The 16,983-nt window shown below is 36.9% G+C and overlaps 1 protein-coding gene across 4 annotated transcripts in view; it reads right to left on the bottom strand.

Annotated features, from left to right (window-relative positions):
* Nucleotides 1-16,983, bottom strand: part of WDR26 (WD repeat domain 26) — a 43,533-nt gene that overhangs the window by 7,522 nt on the left and 19,028 nt on the right. For 2 of the 4 annotated variants that reach the window (XM_054248017.2, XM_054248018.2), the window contains exons 7-12: nt 13,774-13,927; nt 7,310-7,450; nt 3,533-3,652; nt 1,452-1,597; nt 1,070-1,148; nt 658-787 (exon numbers count right to left, since the gene is read on the bottom strand). In XM_054248017.2, coding sequence (XP_054103992.1) covers nt 658-787; nt 1,070-1,148; nt 1,452-1,597; nt 3,533-3,652; nt 7,310-7,450; nt 13,774-13,927 — 770 coding nt within the window. The remainder of the gene's footprint in view (nt 1-657; nt 788-1,069; nt 1,149-1,451; nt 1,598-3,532; nt 3,653-7,309; nt 7,451-13,773; nt 13,928-16,983) is intronic. The other 2 variants (XM_003735214.6, XM_035280715.3) reach the window with 1 other exon arrangement.

Here is a 16,983-nt window from a genome sequence, read left to right as displayed (position 1 = left end):
GCCTGGCCAAAAAAAGTGACTTACAATTCACATTTTAAATCAGAGTGACGTGAGGCATATTCCTGGTCTGGAATACTGACTTTTAGAGAACAAGTTTACCCAAAAGGGCAGTAGTTGGAAGAATTTGGTTAATTTCAGCTTTCCTAAAATCTTAAGAATTATCGCACTCAATTATATTCTGGTGACCACTGAAGAAATGCTGAAGCTCTAAGTAGCCAAAGCTGTGCAAGTTCAGGTAAAATATTATAATTAACCTTGATTTCTCAACTACTACCAACCCTGAGAAACCATCAGTCTCACGAAAAAACAAGTCAACATATGAAAGTATAATAATTTAACTAAATCTTGATATGATACATGCACCAAACACACTGCTATGTGGTCAGAATAAGTACTGCTGATTATGACTGCGTATTATGACAATAGAAAGGGCTTAGGTCATTACAGAAAAGGAGAAAATAATACATGACAGTATGTGACAATCTGTGACAATATGGGGGCCTTAGGTCATTACAGAGGGAAATTAACAGTGTATTGGATAAATAAAAGAATTTTAACTTACTACCTTGAATCTTCTTGGAGATATGCCTGCCTTCACAAATTGAGAATTACAGACTTTAATATTAATATATGTAAACTGATAGGGACACAATTTACCTTCACTGCCACTAGCGATGAAGTCTTCATTATGGCCTCCAAAACATGAATGAATTGTATAAAACCCTTGTGTAACACCTTGATACTTTCTTACTAAAACTCTGTCTTGCAAGTCCCATAAATGAACTCCCTGCAGGCAAAGGAGAATACAGATATTTACTCTACCTCAACTCAAACAAACTTTAAAAAGTATCTGTAAATATCCCTTTGCCTGATGAAATATCTTCATTTTCTATCATGCAAAACACCAGTATGCTGACAAATTTATGGTTGATTATATACATTTAAGTATCAAACACATGCAATAAAATTTAAGGGTAAGCAGACAATTTTGTTAATACAAATGCACTGAAAATAACAGAATAAAAGTTGTACTGAGCCAGTTTTCAGAAAATTATATTAATAAACATACCTGAGTTGCTACATTTAACAAAGCTAATCGGCCATTTTTTGAAATAGTAAAAGACATAATAGGATGATCTTCTTGTACTCTGTAACCAGAAAATAATTTGTCAAAAGCAAAAATATTAAGAGTCAAGACATTCAAATTATTGATATAGAAGATGGGCTAGTTTAAGTATGACAATTCTGCCTGTAAACTCTATGACATACTATATTTCAACTGCGAAGAATCTGAGTCAATGAATACTAGGTACCATGTGACCACCAATCCAAATTGCCAAGCAAACCAAAACAAATACATAATAAAACTGTTCTTCCAAAAAAGCAAGTTCTACTACACATTTTAATATAAATCAGATGATTGTTGTTTAATGGAAACAAAAAATAGTTACATGTTCCTATCTGTAAGGTCCTCGAAGTTATAGCCCCGAATTCGCTGGTGTGTATCTGATGCCAGAACAGTCTTCCCGTCACTCAAGCACCAAAGGCATTGCACTCTCACCCCTTCCCAGGAGTCAAGGAGATTACCATCTAAATCCTGAGTAAGAAAAAACTACTATTATCTTAATTACTCAATAGCACTCAGAAAGCAAATGAAAGAACCAAAAAACTCCCTTCACAGTATCTTTTAGTAATAGGTTTATTTTTCCTAAGACTGATGTAAACCTAATTGTTCTAGAAGTATTTTTAACATGAAAATTTGAATATAGGTCAAATTTCATTACAACAATACTTAAGGAAAAGTGGAAAGACACTCTGTAGCTCTATCTTCCCTTCAATAACTCACCATGCATACATAATAGAAAGAAAGGAACAGTCCCTATGTTCCAAGTAAGGAGTTACTTTTCTTAGAAAATAATTTAAATGTTCCTTTAAAATTCACTACACTGGAATTTGTCCTATAATATTTAGGAGGTGTGAAATGGAAAAAGATTTCGAAAACATTTTACAGCTTCATACAGACTGGAGAAATCTATTAACCACATTTTTAAAAATTTACCAAATTTGTAATGTGCTCTACAGATGAAAGCTCTTACAGTAATCATTTTACTGAATAACCAAAGTTCTGAGAAGAATCACCCTTCCCATTTTGTAAGTTAGATAATCTTGTATTTTGATGGTTTAAACTCTGTATAGGACAGCAAACTCAGCAGAAACATACATGATCATCTTGCACCTGGAGAATCAAGAACTGTTTATAACCATATTGAGATAATACAACCCAAAATCCATGTGTTCCAAACCAGCTTAATAAAATAACCTGATAACCTGTTTTAGCTAAATTAAATTATTTATCTTGTTTAATTTAAGTTTAAAAAATGGATCTGGAGAAAGGTATGGTAGCTCATGCCTGTAATCCCAGCATGCTGGGAGGCCGAGGCAGGAGGATCATCTGAGCCCAGAAGTTTGAGCTGCAGTGAACCATCATCATACCAGTGTACTCGAGCATGGGTGACAGAGAGCACGACCTTGTCTCAAAAAAAAAAAAAAAAAAAAGGAAAAGAAAAAACAATCCTGCCTACTGGAACCATATGAGTCTGTAACGAGACATGGAATCCATGCAGACGCCACATTGCAAGTAAACTATGATTTATGATATAAATAATACCTATGATATAAAGTTTACCTTGCCATAAAACTTCTTATCTGTTATTTATCTTTATCATTCCAACAATCCAAAATAATTAGGGCAGCTACTAATAACTCAAAGACTGAAAAGTTCTATGGTAGCACTTGTTACCACTTTTATTATTCAACTATTAAAGGGAGTCCACTCATGGAATTCAGCTTTTTTTTTTTTGGTTACAAAAATTCAAAGGGTCAATCTCAAAAGACATTTAAAAAATCTTTACAATTCTTATAAATTAGAAACTTGCTTTCATGAACAAAAATGTTTAGCAAAACACATTTTTTGTTCTACTAAACCCGAAGTCTATACTTTGTACAAACATTTGAAGTGTTTAAAAGAAAGGAAAAAATAACCCAGAAAATTCTATTGGAGAGAGCTTGTCTAGGATGAGGGTAAAGTAGGTCTTCATAGAGTATATTTTATTTTAATTAATTAATTAATTAATTATTATTTTTTTGAGACAGAGTTCTGCTCTTGTTGCCCAGGCTGGAGTGTAGTGGTGCGATCTTAGCTTACCGTAACCTTCGCCTCCCAGGTTCAAGTGATTCTCCTGCCTCAGCCTCTGAGTAGCTAGGATTACAGGCGCCCACTACCATGCCCAGCTAATTTTTGTATTTTTAGTAAAGACAGGGTTTCACAATGTAGGCCAGACTGGTCTTGAACTCCTGATCTCAGGTGATCCACCCACCTCGGCCTCCGTAAGTGCTGGAATTACAGGTGTGAGTCACCATGCCTGGCCCATAGAGTATACTTTATAAGATTCTGAGTCAAGGAAATTGTTTAAACAAAACTAAATTTGCTTCTAAATCAAGAGACATTGGGAAGGGGGCACTGAATACTTACACACTGATAGAACTGCCCACGCTGACCTCCAGTCACAAAGCGTTTCCCATCTGGATTCCAAGCCACACTCGTCAAACTGTCTTCATGAGACTGGCTCATTTTTGTCCTTAGTTCTCCTGTCTATAAGGAAATAAAACTGTAAATGAGACCTTCAAGATACCCCTCTAAAGAAAATATGTGAAAAAATATATATAATAATGGATGTCTGGCTGGTTTCCCAGTTCACTAGAGAAATGAATTGTTTTAAGTGCCCCTACAAAAAAAGAGACTACAGGACTCAGAAGAGAAATAAGGACCTGCCAAAAAAACCCAGGAGTTAAACAATGTCTGGCATAGGTAACCGAAAGAGCAGATGAGATAAACTTCAATAAATCTCTCATCTTAAATCAATTATATTCATAAACTAAAACACATAATTTTTCTCAAGCAAGATAATGAAAAGCCTAAGACTAGACACCTATTCCTTCTGAGCTTTTACTTCTCAGTCCAAAGTTCTTTAGAAATTTTTTTCTAAAACTGCAGTTAATGCAATTAGCAATTCCTCAAGAACATGATTAATGAGTAAAAAACTGTGCCCATATGTGGTGGTGCACACCCCAGCTACTCGAGAGGCTGAGGTGCGAGAATCACTTGAATCCAGGAGGTGGAGGTTACAGTGAGCTGAGACTGTGCCATTGCACTCCAGCCTGGGTGACAGAATGAGGCTCTGTCTCACCAAAAAAAAAAAAAAAAAAAAAAAAAAGAGAAAAACTATACCCATAAAGTAGGCCAAGGGCAGCCTAAATAAATTATGTTAAATTTCATATTCAAATATTCACAATATAGTAGGGAAGGCAGGAAGAGAGCAAAAAACATTTTTTTTGACACACAACCTTATTTCAATGAAGAGTAACAGAGAAACCTTGGTACTGTTTAACACAGCCATTCAATGGCATTTCTAACTAAGAATATTTAGTGGTTACAACCCTCAGGCATCCTCTTGTTACATTTTCTGAGTTACTCAACTTAGAAGGTACACACCACATACCATTTAATCTAGTCTTGATTCCATTTTGTTCACGGATTACAAACAGGATCTGAGAGATAATAGCTGCCCTTGGTATAATAAAAAGTACATGGGCATAGTTTTCCTGTGAGAAACGGGTAATCAAAAGTAGAAATAAAAGAGTGAAAACAAAGGGTATGATTAGAAAATGGGGCCAAGTACTAAAAGCAAAGAGGGCACAAAACCAGAAAACCAGGTCTCTTTTACACTGGGAAAAAGGTGTTCAATGTAAATCCTTCCCCCAAACTGTTAACTACTCTCCTCTATTTACTCTTTTGGGTTGACTGATAGAAACAGTTAAAAATTTAGAGCACAAATACATGGCAGTAGCTAAATTCCTGGCATTTTCCATCGACAAATATATGAACACACTAAGTTCTGAAGGCAGAAATGGTTTGTCTTCTCTCATTATGCCTTGAATAGTGAGTACAGGAGGTTTAGTAGGAATTTTTCTAATTTAGGAAATGATTAAAGAAATCTGAAAACTAATTAAAAGATCACACTTTTAGAAGTTTAAGTATATAAAGTCCTACACAATGAAAATTACATTAGAACATAGTTTAATCGTCCAGAAATTCAAAATTGGTCAAAGGAAGACTACAAAGGCACGCTACATCAAATCTCTATTACAGGATTAAGACTACATACTTTCTCCTTTGGAAGGTGAAAAGAAAGCGTTAATGGAAAAAAGTTTTCTTTGATCTTGTAGGTCAGACTCACTTCAAGTTCTGCGTTACTGAGACAGAGCCATTGTAATATTCTACTCTATGTTTAGCCGCCTCCCTGAACCCAATCACAAATGCAACATTGATTAAAATACTGATCTTGCAAAAATGGTATAAAACATATTTTGGGAACAACTGTAAATTTTTATTATGACTACTAGATATTAGAGAATTATAGCTAATGTTCTTAGCTATCATAGTGTTTGAACATGTAGAATGTTATTTTTTAAAAGATACATGCTTAAGTATTTAGGGCAAAATATCTAATTTACTTTCAAATGTTTTAGATATGTATATAAATGTAAGTACAAATGCATGTTTCCTTTATTTATTTTGTTTTTCAGATGCAGTCTTACTCTGTCAACCAGGCTAGAGTATAGTGGTGCAATCCTGGTTCACAGCAACTTCTGTCACCTGGGTTCAAGAGATTCTCCTGCCTCAGCCTCCCAAGTAGCTGGGATTACAGGCACCTGCCACCATGCCTGGAAAATTTTTGTAGTTTTAGTAGAGATGGGTTTCACCATCTTGGCCAGGCTGGTCTTGAACTCCTAACCTCACGATTCACCCGCCTTGGCGTCCCAAAGTGTTGGGATTTACAGGCATGAGCCACCACACCCAGCCACAAATGCATGTTTCTATGTTATCTATGCATGTATGTATAAACAGAATATCATAAAATGTTAACAGCTGTTGAATCTATGGTGCTGGGCATACAGAGCATCAATGTCCTCTTTGAACTTTTATTAATATTTGAATGATTTTCTTAAAAGCTGGAGTTGATAGGCCGGGCGTGGTGGCTCACGCCTGTAATCCCAGCACTTTGGGAGGCCGAGGTCAAGAGATTGAGACCATCCTAGTCAACACGGTGAAACCCCATCTCTACTAAAAATACGAAAAATTAGCTGGGCATGGTGGCACATGCCTGTAATTCCAGCTACTTAGGACGCTGAGGCAGGAGAATTGCCCGAATCCAGGAGGCAGAGGTTGCAGTGAGCCGAGATCGCGCCATTGCACTCCAGCCTGGGTTAACAAGAGTGAAACTCCGCCTCAAAAAAAAAAAAAAAAGCTGGAGTTGAAAACAAGGAATATGTCTGACCAGTGAGGCAGTCTTACTATTGTAACTACAGAGTTTCTAAAACATAGAATGTAAATAACAAACTGAACCTAATGTTGATTTTTCCTAAAATGGGATCCTGCATAAAATTCAAATTTTCATATATAAATAGCAATGGGCCGGGAGCGGTGGCTCATGTCAGTTATCCCAACACGTTGAGAGGCCAAGGCAGGCAGATCACTTGAGGCCAGGAGTTCGAGACTGGCCTGGCCAACAGGGTGCAACCCTGGTCTCTACTAAAAGTACAAAAATTAGCCAGGCGTGGTGGGCACCTGTAATCCCAGCTACGCGGGAGGCTGAGGTAGGAGAATCGCTTGAACCTAGGAGTTGGAGGCTGCAGTGAGCCGAGATCATGCCACTTCACTCTAGCCTGGGCAACAGAATGAGACTCTGTCTCAAAAAAAAAAAAAAAAAAAAAAAAAAATCCAGCAATAAAGCCCTTAGTTGTAAGTACTGAAAACATCATTTAGCTTCACTAAACTAGGTTAGTAAATTAAATATAGGTAAGGAGACGGTGTAACTGCCATTAGAATGGAAAATTTGGTTTAATGCTGACGTTTTGCATTTCAAAGGTAGGTCTAATGTACAATTGTGAAACTATGAAACCACTATAAAATCTTTTCTGAGGAACTGCAGTAAACAGTATAAATTCCCACAGAACAAAGCAAAACATCCTGAAAATATTTACTGATCATTCTTTCAAAACTATATTACTCAGCATAATATTTAAATTGATAAATCTGGAAACTTGGGCTCTACTTGAATAACTAAGAGATGGATTATAGTAATTTAGGTTGAATGGTTCTGTTATATAAATCAATAAAGTTATAATGACTATGTACATTATGGCTATGCTGTACTTAAACGCTAAACCAAAAATGGAACTCGCTCACTTGTACATTCCAAAGCCAAAGCTCAGAGCAGTCATCTGGGCCACAAGCAACAAGATAGTTGTCATCTGGACTCCATGCAATATAAGAAACGCCATACGCATGTCCTTCTAATGTTTTAAGCAGTTTTAGCAGGTGTGTATCCTAGGAGGGAAAATAGACAACTCATTTAACTTCTGTCACTAAAGTCATTTTTTGGTGTAAGAACTTAACTACAAAGAAGTACTTTGATAATTTAAGGAAATTTTCAGACCAATTTTCCCTTTAATAGCTTGCTTCATAAAGATTCATTCACCTTGCAACATCTATTAATCATCTACTATACTATACTATTAAGCATCTACTATACAAGTCATTGTATTGCTACATGAAAACAGAGATATATTTGTATTTTTAATATATGTAAAAAGATATACTAAATTTGCCCTTAGAAAGCTTTCAAGGCAACTGAAAACAGATGGGTATAATAAGAGCTATCTCTTACGTATTTTTAAACAACTTCATTGAGATATAACTTACCATAGAATTCATCCTTTTAAAGTATACAACTCAGTATAGTTTAGCATGTTCAGAGTTGTGCAACCATCTCACCATCTAATTTTAGAACATTCTCATAATTTTCCAAAGAAACCTCCTACCCATCAGCAGTCGTCACACCCCTCCCTGCAGCCCCTGGCAACCACTACTTTCTGTCTCTGTCTCTATTGCCTATTCTGGATGTTTCATATAAATAGACTTATGTATGATATGGTCTTTTAATTGGCTTTTCACTTAGCATGTTTTCAGGGTTCATCCATGTTATAGAATGTATTAGTATTTCTTTTTATTGCTGAATAATAGCTAACAGTATAATTATTTTGTTTATCCATTTATGAATTGATGAACATTTGGGCTATTTCTCTACTTTTTGGCTATTATGAATAATGCTGCTATGAATATGTATGAGTTTTTGTGTAGACATATGTTTCCATTTCTCTTGCGTATATACATAGGAGTGGAATTTCTGGGTCATATGCCTACTGTTTAACATTTTGAGATACTGCCAAACTCTTTTCCAAGTGGTTATACCATTTTACAATGCTACCAGCAAAGCTACCACTTATTAATGCTAACAAATATTAGCACCATTCACAAACAATACTTCATTTAATCTTCACAAATCTAGGATATTATCCCCTCTCTCATAGAGAAATAAATGAAGGTTTATAAAGGTTAGAAACGTGCCTGTTTGTAGTCCACCAGGGATTTAAATCTGGGCTGCCTCATTTAAAAGCACATACTGTAAGCTATGTGGGCTGAACTGTGAAGTGCAAATGTACACGTGGCAAGTGACAAGGTAACAAGAGTTGACATGTTTGTTTTAGGTTAAGGGGTTACATTTTTCATGTGTGAAAAGCCACTTACAATTTGTAAGCCAGGGAATATATAGAATGATATTTGGCTTTAGGAAAAGAACTAGGATAAAAATGTGGAAGATGAATCAGAAAGAGACACAGGCTAAGGAAACAGTAACGGGACAATGGAACTGTAATGAGCCATAGTTCACAGTGAGTTCTCAAAAAATGAGGCCCTAATGTAAGATGGTAAGGACTAAAAGAGGTCAGGATCAAAAGATATTTTGGGCTGGGCACTATGACTCATGCATGTACTTTCAGAGGCAGAGGCTGGAGGACTTGCTTGAGTTCTGGAGTTCAAGACCAACCTCGACATAGTGAGACACACTTATTGTTTTAAAAAAAATTATTGTGGAGATAAAAATGACATGACAGAATGTAACAATAAATGTTCAAAGACAACCTCCAGATTTCTGGTTTAGGGGACAGGGATGGATGTTAAAAACAAACAGATGAAGTAAGAATTTGGCTAAAGGTGGAAAGAAACAATAAGTTTTAGACTTCAGTCTTAAGATTTGTTGAGTTTAGCTTTGAGCCTGGGCGGGGGAGAAATTCCAATGAATGACTCACAAGCAGTTGAAAAAGTTGGGAACTAGTCTGATAAAATTAGGTTGGAGATTCCTCCTCTCTTGAGAAATGTCACCGCAAAATGGATTATGTTTACACTCTTGTTTCTTCACTGAGCGATACGTTTCTCATTCATAGAATTATCTAGTCCAAATCATCACTGTTTTGACAACATTAAATAGTTAACAATGTGACTACTTTTGATTCTTCTTTTGGAAGGGAGTAAGAGGCATGAGGATTTGTATTAGATCAGTAGTATCATTAGGACAAAGTGGTTTAAATAATTTACTAAGCAAGGTAAGTCTTCTTGACTAGCTCAAGATCTTCCAGGAACAAATTTTCATTCACAGTACTGCTCCAGATAAACACGAAGATTTGCTTTTCAACTGAAGACAAACTCCTTTAGAAATATTTAACTTAGCCAGGCGCGGTGGCTCATCCCTGTAACCCCAGCACTTTGGGAAGACGAGGTTGGTGAATTTCTTGAGGCCAAGAGTTTTGACCAGCTTGGCCAATATGGTGAAACCCTGTCTCTACTAAAAATACGAAAATTAGCCCAACATGGTGGCGTGTGCCTGGAATTCCAGCTACACAGGAGGCTGAAGCAGGAGAGTCGCTTGAACTTGGGAGGTGGAGGTTGCAGTGAGCTGAGATCCCACCACTGCACTCCAGCCTGGGCAACAGAGCAAGACCCTGTCTCAATTAAAAAAGAAAAAGAAATATTTAACTCAAAAACTGTTTTATGTACTTGAATGAAAAAAATATAATCCTATAAAAGATAAAGTTGAAAAGAAACACATTAATACGGTATCTTCACAAGTATAAAGTACCTTTATACTAATATATTCAAAGTGGAAATAAGATGTTTGTGAAGCCTACATGACTTTGCTTGGATTTTGGGGGGAATGGGTAAAATTCATTTTTTTTTTTAAGGCAAAGAAAAACTGTTAAAGCAAAGTAGGCACTGGAATCACATCGACTCAAATTTTCAGGCTCTCTTAAATGTATTCTTTTTTCCCTCTCCATTAGAAAAATACAGACACACACACGTTCAAAAGGGCATATATATGCATTTTGTTTGATATGAAGTCTTGCTCTGTTGCCCAGGCTGGAGTGCAGTGGCATGATCTGAGCTCACTGCTACCTCTGCCTCCTGGGTTCAAGCAATTCTCTTGCCTCAGTCTCCCATGTAGCTGGGACTACAGGCATGCACCACTACATCAGACTAAATTTTTTTGTATTTTTAGTAGAGATGGGGTTTCACCCCTGTTGATCATGCTGGTCTTGAACTCCTGACCTCAGGTGGACTCACCTACTTCGGCCTCCCAAAGTGTTGGGCTTACAGGTGTGACCCACCGCACCCAGCCTTTTAGGGCATATATTTTCTTATAATTTCTTCAGACAGTATTTGACATAACAAAAATACCATCATACCAAAAGAATTAAACAGTCCCAGAGGACTCACTGTAATACAGTTATTTAAAAAGTATGGTCCCTAAAAGCCTCTATGTTTCATTTTGGAATGTAAGCATTAACTCTGCATTTCCCAAGCTAATCTGGCAACAGAGGCCCTTTACATCTAACACTTACTTCATTCTGTATATCCATTATTCTGACAAAAACATGCTGGGAAACACTGGCTAAAGAGTCTAAACTTTTCAGCAAAGAATACAAAAGCTCCTCCTTGATCTGGATGCTATTTAACCTCAACTCCTACTCTACCCAAAACTCTTCCCCCAAACCACCCAAGTGCCATGCTATGTTTTCTTTTGCCCAAGGGTCTATCCTAACTAGTTTTGCCTAAATAGTTCTTTACCTCTTCTTCATCTAACATTTACTTTTCCTACTTTCCCTAGCTTTCCAGTTCCAGGAGGCTTTCTTTTATGAGCTCCTGTAGCACCCACTATAGAACAAATACAGTATATTATCCTGTGCTTTAGTCTGTCTATGGCAGAAGACCTGGCACACAGCAGGTGTTTAATAAATGCTGGCTAAATGAAAGGGGACTTGTATACATTGCTACTAGGAAAAACCTAATAAAGCACAGTTTTGGTATTACTGCCTTCTTTTTTAGATATCATGCAAATAAATGAAAACAGAACTAATATGCAAAGGCTATGATTTGATCCCAAACTCTTTTTCTAGTCTAATTTCCCACTCTGCCGTTACTCATCCCATTTTCTTACTTTTTTTTTTTTTGGGAGAGAGAGAGGGGGGCAAGAGCTTTTCCTCTCTTCCTAGAATGCCCCTTTCCTGTTGCCCCACTGTGTGATGCACAGTAAAGCCCCCTTGTGGTTTCATAATACTTTATGTATTATCTATTATGTATCATCCTTATTTCAATGCATTTTGTTTTCATTTAAACTGTACATTCTTTTCACAGGGATTTTGAACTTGAGATCTACAAGAATGGAATAGAATCAGGGATCTATGAATATAAATGGGAAAAAGACACATCTCTATTTTCATTAAACACAGCCTGAAATTTGGTACTTCCTTCATCCTTATATGCAGGCAATTAACAAGGTAGTATTAGCAGTATTGGGTATATCAGTAATTACATTAGGCAATATATTAGGTAGTGGTAGGTAGTATACTAGTCAATTAGGTGGTATGAGGTAACTCCATTAACAACAGAAACCTTAAATCTTTTTATATCATATTATAGTTGCTACAGATATCTTATTTATGCTCACTACTTCAAAATTCTGATACTTATGTCTGCTGCTAGACTTTATTATGTAATACATAAATAAAGCATTCAAAAATGTCTTTTGTATTATGTCGACAACCATATATCAATGTAATTGGCTTTCCTCAGTAATGAATACATAACATATATTTGGCCTTGCTATGTGCTTTGGTTTATGCATTTAAACACATTCTGAGAAAGAGACCATAAGGTTTGCCAAACTGCCAAAGAGACAAGTAGTACCAAAAAAAGGTAAAGAACCACTGCTTTATGATAAAGAATGTCCCTTATTTACCTTTCTTCATTGCTTGCAGCATATAGGTATGCAAGAATTGCTGTGTGCTCTCAACTTCAATTCTCTTTTAAAAAGAACAGCTAGCCTGGGAATGGTGACTCACACCTGTAATCCCAGCACTTTGGGAGGCCAAGGTCAGGAGTATGAGACTAGCCTGGCTAACATGCTGAAACGCGGTCTCTACTTTAAAAATACAAAAATTAACCAGGCGTGGTAGTGCACACCTATAGTCCCAGCTACCTGGGAGGCTGAGCCATGAGAATCTCTGGAACCTAGGAGGTGGAGGTTGCAGTGAGCCGAGATCGTACCACTGCACTCCAGCCTGGGAAACAGTAAGACACTGTCCAAGAAAGAAAAAAAATTACTTCCATCTATGGTTTCCTTTTTCTGTTTTTCTCAACATGGGAGCCCAAAACTTTTTTCTTGGGCTAATATCATATTTTAATTCTAAACTTGAAAATAAGTTTATTTTTTGTGAATGACTCCTAAACCAAATATAGCTCCTTAACCTATCTGGAGTCATGATCACTTGATAAATGTTCAACTAGTAGAAATAAATGAAAATACTTATTACCCACAACAATTCCATAGGTCATTTGGTTATAAACACACATTTATTTGATTTTAGAGGGAACTCGAAATTTTAAATCCAAAATAAAATACTTTATATATCAATGGGAAAACAAGGTGAGGAGGGCATACACAACAAGGTCCACCAATTATACAAGATAATAATGGGTTTCAGAAAGCAAGAGTAATGAGTCTTTTTCTAACTTGTGCTTGGGACAGAATGGATGTTGTATTAATCTTCTTTCTTTTTTTTTTGAGACAGTGTCTTACTCTGCTGCCCAGGCTCCAGTGTGCAGTGTCAAGATCATAGCTTACTGTAGTCTCCACCTCCTGGGCTCAAGTGATCCTCCCACTTCATTCTCTCAAGTAGCTGGGACTACAGGTGTATACAACCATGCCTAATTTTTTTGTTTTGACAGACTTGCCCTATATTGCCCAGGCTGGTCTTGAACCCCTGAGCTCAAGAGATCCTTCTGCCTCAGTCTCTCAAAGTGCTGGGATTATAGGTATGAGCCACCGTGCCTGGCCTAATTGTTCAAACAAGTATTAAAGATAAACTGGTAGAGACGTTAATAGCAGTGGATTTGGAGTTCAGATATTCCTGGATTTGAGTCAAACTTTACCATTTACTAGCTGTGAGAGTTAAAGTATTTAATTTCTACCTCGGTTTCCTCATATGAATACAGGAGATGTTAGCACCTCAGAGTTTTCCAGAATATTAGATAATGCATACACAGATTTAGAATTATCACTGGTACATAAATAATGCTGATAATATTAACATATATATTATTTATACAACACATGAAGATGTAAGAAATAAAGATGACAAAAAATGCTGTTGGAAAATACTACTACTGATATATGTATACTTAAAAGTATGAAATCAATGAATTAGATTCAAAATTACCCCCTTTTGCAATATAAACACTCATACTGGGGTACATACCGGATCAACTTGCCATATGATAACTGTTGTATCTTTTGATCCTGTTGCTAGTTTAGTGCCATCATTAGAGAATTTACAGAACCACACTTCATTACAATGCTCCGTAAGTATCTGCTGCGTATAACATGGGAACTGCCTCCTAAAACAAAGAGGTCTACAAATTATTATTCTTCCAAAACAGATTAGAGTAATAATACAAAAGATTAAATAACTGATAAAACTTCTTTGAAGATCACATCACTATTTAAAAATAAGAAATAAATGCATATGTAAATTTATTATTATTTTTACTTTTTCTGAGACAGGGTCTCTCTCTGTTGCCCAGGCTGGAGTGCAGTAGCACAATCACAGCTCACTGTAGCCTTGACCGCCTGCTCAAGATCCTCCCACCTCAGACTCCTGAGTAGCTAGGACCACAGGCCTGTGACAACACACCCAGCTAAATTTTTTTAACCTGCTACTGGGGAGGCTGAGGTGGGAGTACTGCTTGAGCCTGGGAGTAGAGGCTGCAGTGAGGTGTGATTGCACCACTGCACTCTAGCCTGAGTGATGGAGTGAGACCATTTCAAAAAACAAACGAACCAAAATCAGAATTAGAATAGGCATTATAGCTCCAGATAATGAGTTTAGGTCCCTTCTCTCTTATAAGCTTTAATGTCTTTGGAAAGTTATTTAGCTACTCTCAGCTTGAGTTCCCACATCTACAAAAGGAGATAATATCTACCTAACGAGGTTCTTAGAATTCTTCTAAGAATTAGAAATGCATTAAAAATTTTTGGAATGTAATACTCAACTGTGATTAATAATATTTTTGGGGAAGCACAGGAAAAATGCAATATATGGCAAGGAGTGCAATAGTTAAGAGCAAAGCCTTAAAAATGGGAGTAGTGGAGTCTCACAGACTTAGATTCAAATCTTGGCTCAGCCACTTAGCTATGATTCTGAGAGATTAAATTAACCTCAATTTTTCCAACCATTAAAGATTAAGGTATTTGCCTTATAGAATTCCTTACACACGGATGAAATAAGAGGAAGGGAAAATAACTATAAACCATTTAGACTGAATCTGACACTTAGCTAATACCTCTTAAATGGCAACCAATATTATATATCAAAGGCAAATAATTTTGTGATTTATGATCCAGTTTACCAATTTAAATGACTATTTTCATTAAGTACTCATTTAAAAAAATCATTCTTTCCCAACCTCTACATCAGCACTATCCAACAGAACTTTCTGTGACAATGGAAATGCCATATACTCTTGGTAGCCCTCACTACAAATGGCTATTGAACACTTGAAATGTGGCCAGTAAGCTGGAGGAACTTGAATTTAAATGCCCACATGCAGTTAGTGGCTACTGTTTAGACATTCTCTATACTATGAATTATATAATATTATAAATCCTCTGTATTATAAAAAATGTTATTTAAGTAGGCTGGGCATGGTGGCTCACGCCTGTAATCCCAGCACTTTGGGAGGCTGAGGCGGGCAGATCACCTGAGGTCAGGAGTTCAAGACTAGACAGGCCAACACGGCGAAACCTCATCTCTACTGAAAATACAAAAATTAGCTGGGTGTGGTGGCGCATGCCTGTAGTCCCAGCTACTGGGAAGGCTGAGGCAGAACCGCTTGAACCTGGAAGGTGAAGGTCGCAGTGAGCCGAGATCACACCACTCCACTCCAGCCTGGGTGACAGTCTCAAACAACAGCAGCAACACCCCCAACCGCCGCCTCCCCATCCCCCGCTGAAAAAAACCCAATGTTATTGAAACATTAATGGATACACTTTTAAGTCTATCCTGAAACACATTCTTCCTTCTTTTCCCCATCAATAATTAAAAACTTTATTTGGTTGATTCATCAGCCTGAAACATAATATATATTTAAAAGTAAATTAAGGTTCTTTATTTGGTACACATGGCAATCTACTTTAGCAGATGGCTATTTGGAGGCTATTTTAAGCTTTCAGATTTTTAAATTAAATTGCTTTAATATTATTACTCTATATGTGTGATCTTTAGATAAAATAATCAATACTAGATGATTTATTAAGCACTCAGTAGGTGCCAAATGCTGCTTTACACACTTTACATATAATATTGCTCATACAAGTACTATTAATCCCCATTTCCATGGGGCTCAAAGAGGACAAAAAACTTACTAGATGTCATAAAATTGGTAAGTAATTGTACTAGGATTTGGACCTATGGTTGACTCCAAGGCCAGTTTTCTTTTCAAATCCCATTTTTAAATCTTATTTTTCAAGGTGCTGTTGAATAAATTCCAATGAAATAAACAATTTCAGTATCAGAAATAGTTTTCTTCCTCCTCTGTTTATCTTTGTTTGTTTGTTTTTTTTTTTGAGACAGAGTCTCAATCTGTTGCCCAGGATGGAGTGCAGTGGCACGATCTTGGCTTACTGCAACCTCCACCTGCTGGGTTCAAGTGATTCTCCCGCCTCAGCCTTCCCAGTAGCTCGAATTACAGGTATGGGCCACCATGCCTGGCTAGTTTTTTTGTATTTTTGATAGAGATGGAGTTTCATCATGTTGGCCAGGCTGGTCTCGAACTGCTGACCTCAGGTGATCCACCCACCTCGGCCTCCCAAAGGGCTGGGATTACAGACGTGAGCCACTATATCTGGATGTTTTTTTTTTTTTATTTTTGAGATGGAGTTTTGCTCTTGTTGCCCAGGCTGGAGTGCAGTGGCACAATCTCAGCTCACTGCAAACTTCACCTCCTAGGTTCAAGCAATTCAATTCTCCTACCTCAGCCACCTGAGCAGCTGGGATTAAAGGTGCCCACCACCACACCTGGCCAATTTTTACATTTTTACTAGAGACAGGGTCTCACCTTGTTGCCCAGTCTGGTCTCAAACTCCTGGGCTCAAGTGATCTCCCTTCCCTGGCCTTCCAAAGTGCTGGGATCACAGGCGTGAGCTACCGTGCCCTGCCTAGAAATTGTATACAATCTAATAAATCTTTTCAGTGTACATCAGGATTTTTAAAAAGTCATTATTCATTTATTCATAATTCTTTATTCTCCAGAAATAAAGCTGGTATTTAATTTCAAAGCTAAGATTTAATTTATGAAAATAGTTTTCTAGCTTTAATACTGAAATCTAGTCTCTGAAACAGTAAAGCAGGTAACAAAAATTAGCAATTTTTCTTTTGAAGACTTTTAGATAAATAATAGAAATTAAATTC

Source organism: Callithrix jacchus, chromosome 19 (assembly GCF_049354715.1).
Source record: "Callithrix jacchus isolate 240 chromosome 19, calJac240_pri, whole genome shotgun sequence".
In the NCBI taxonomy this organism is placed as follows: Eukaryota; Metazoa; Chordata; class Mammalia; order Primates; family Cebidae; genus Callithrix; species Callithrix jacchus.
Note: the sequence above shows the minus strand (reverse complement) of the source record. Positions and strands in the feature narration are given on the sequence as shown.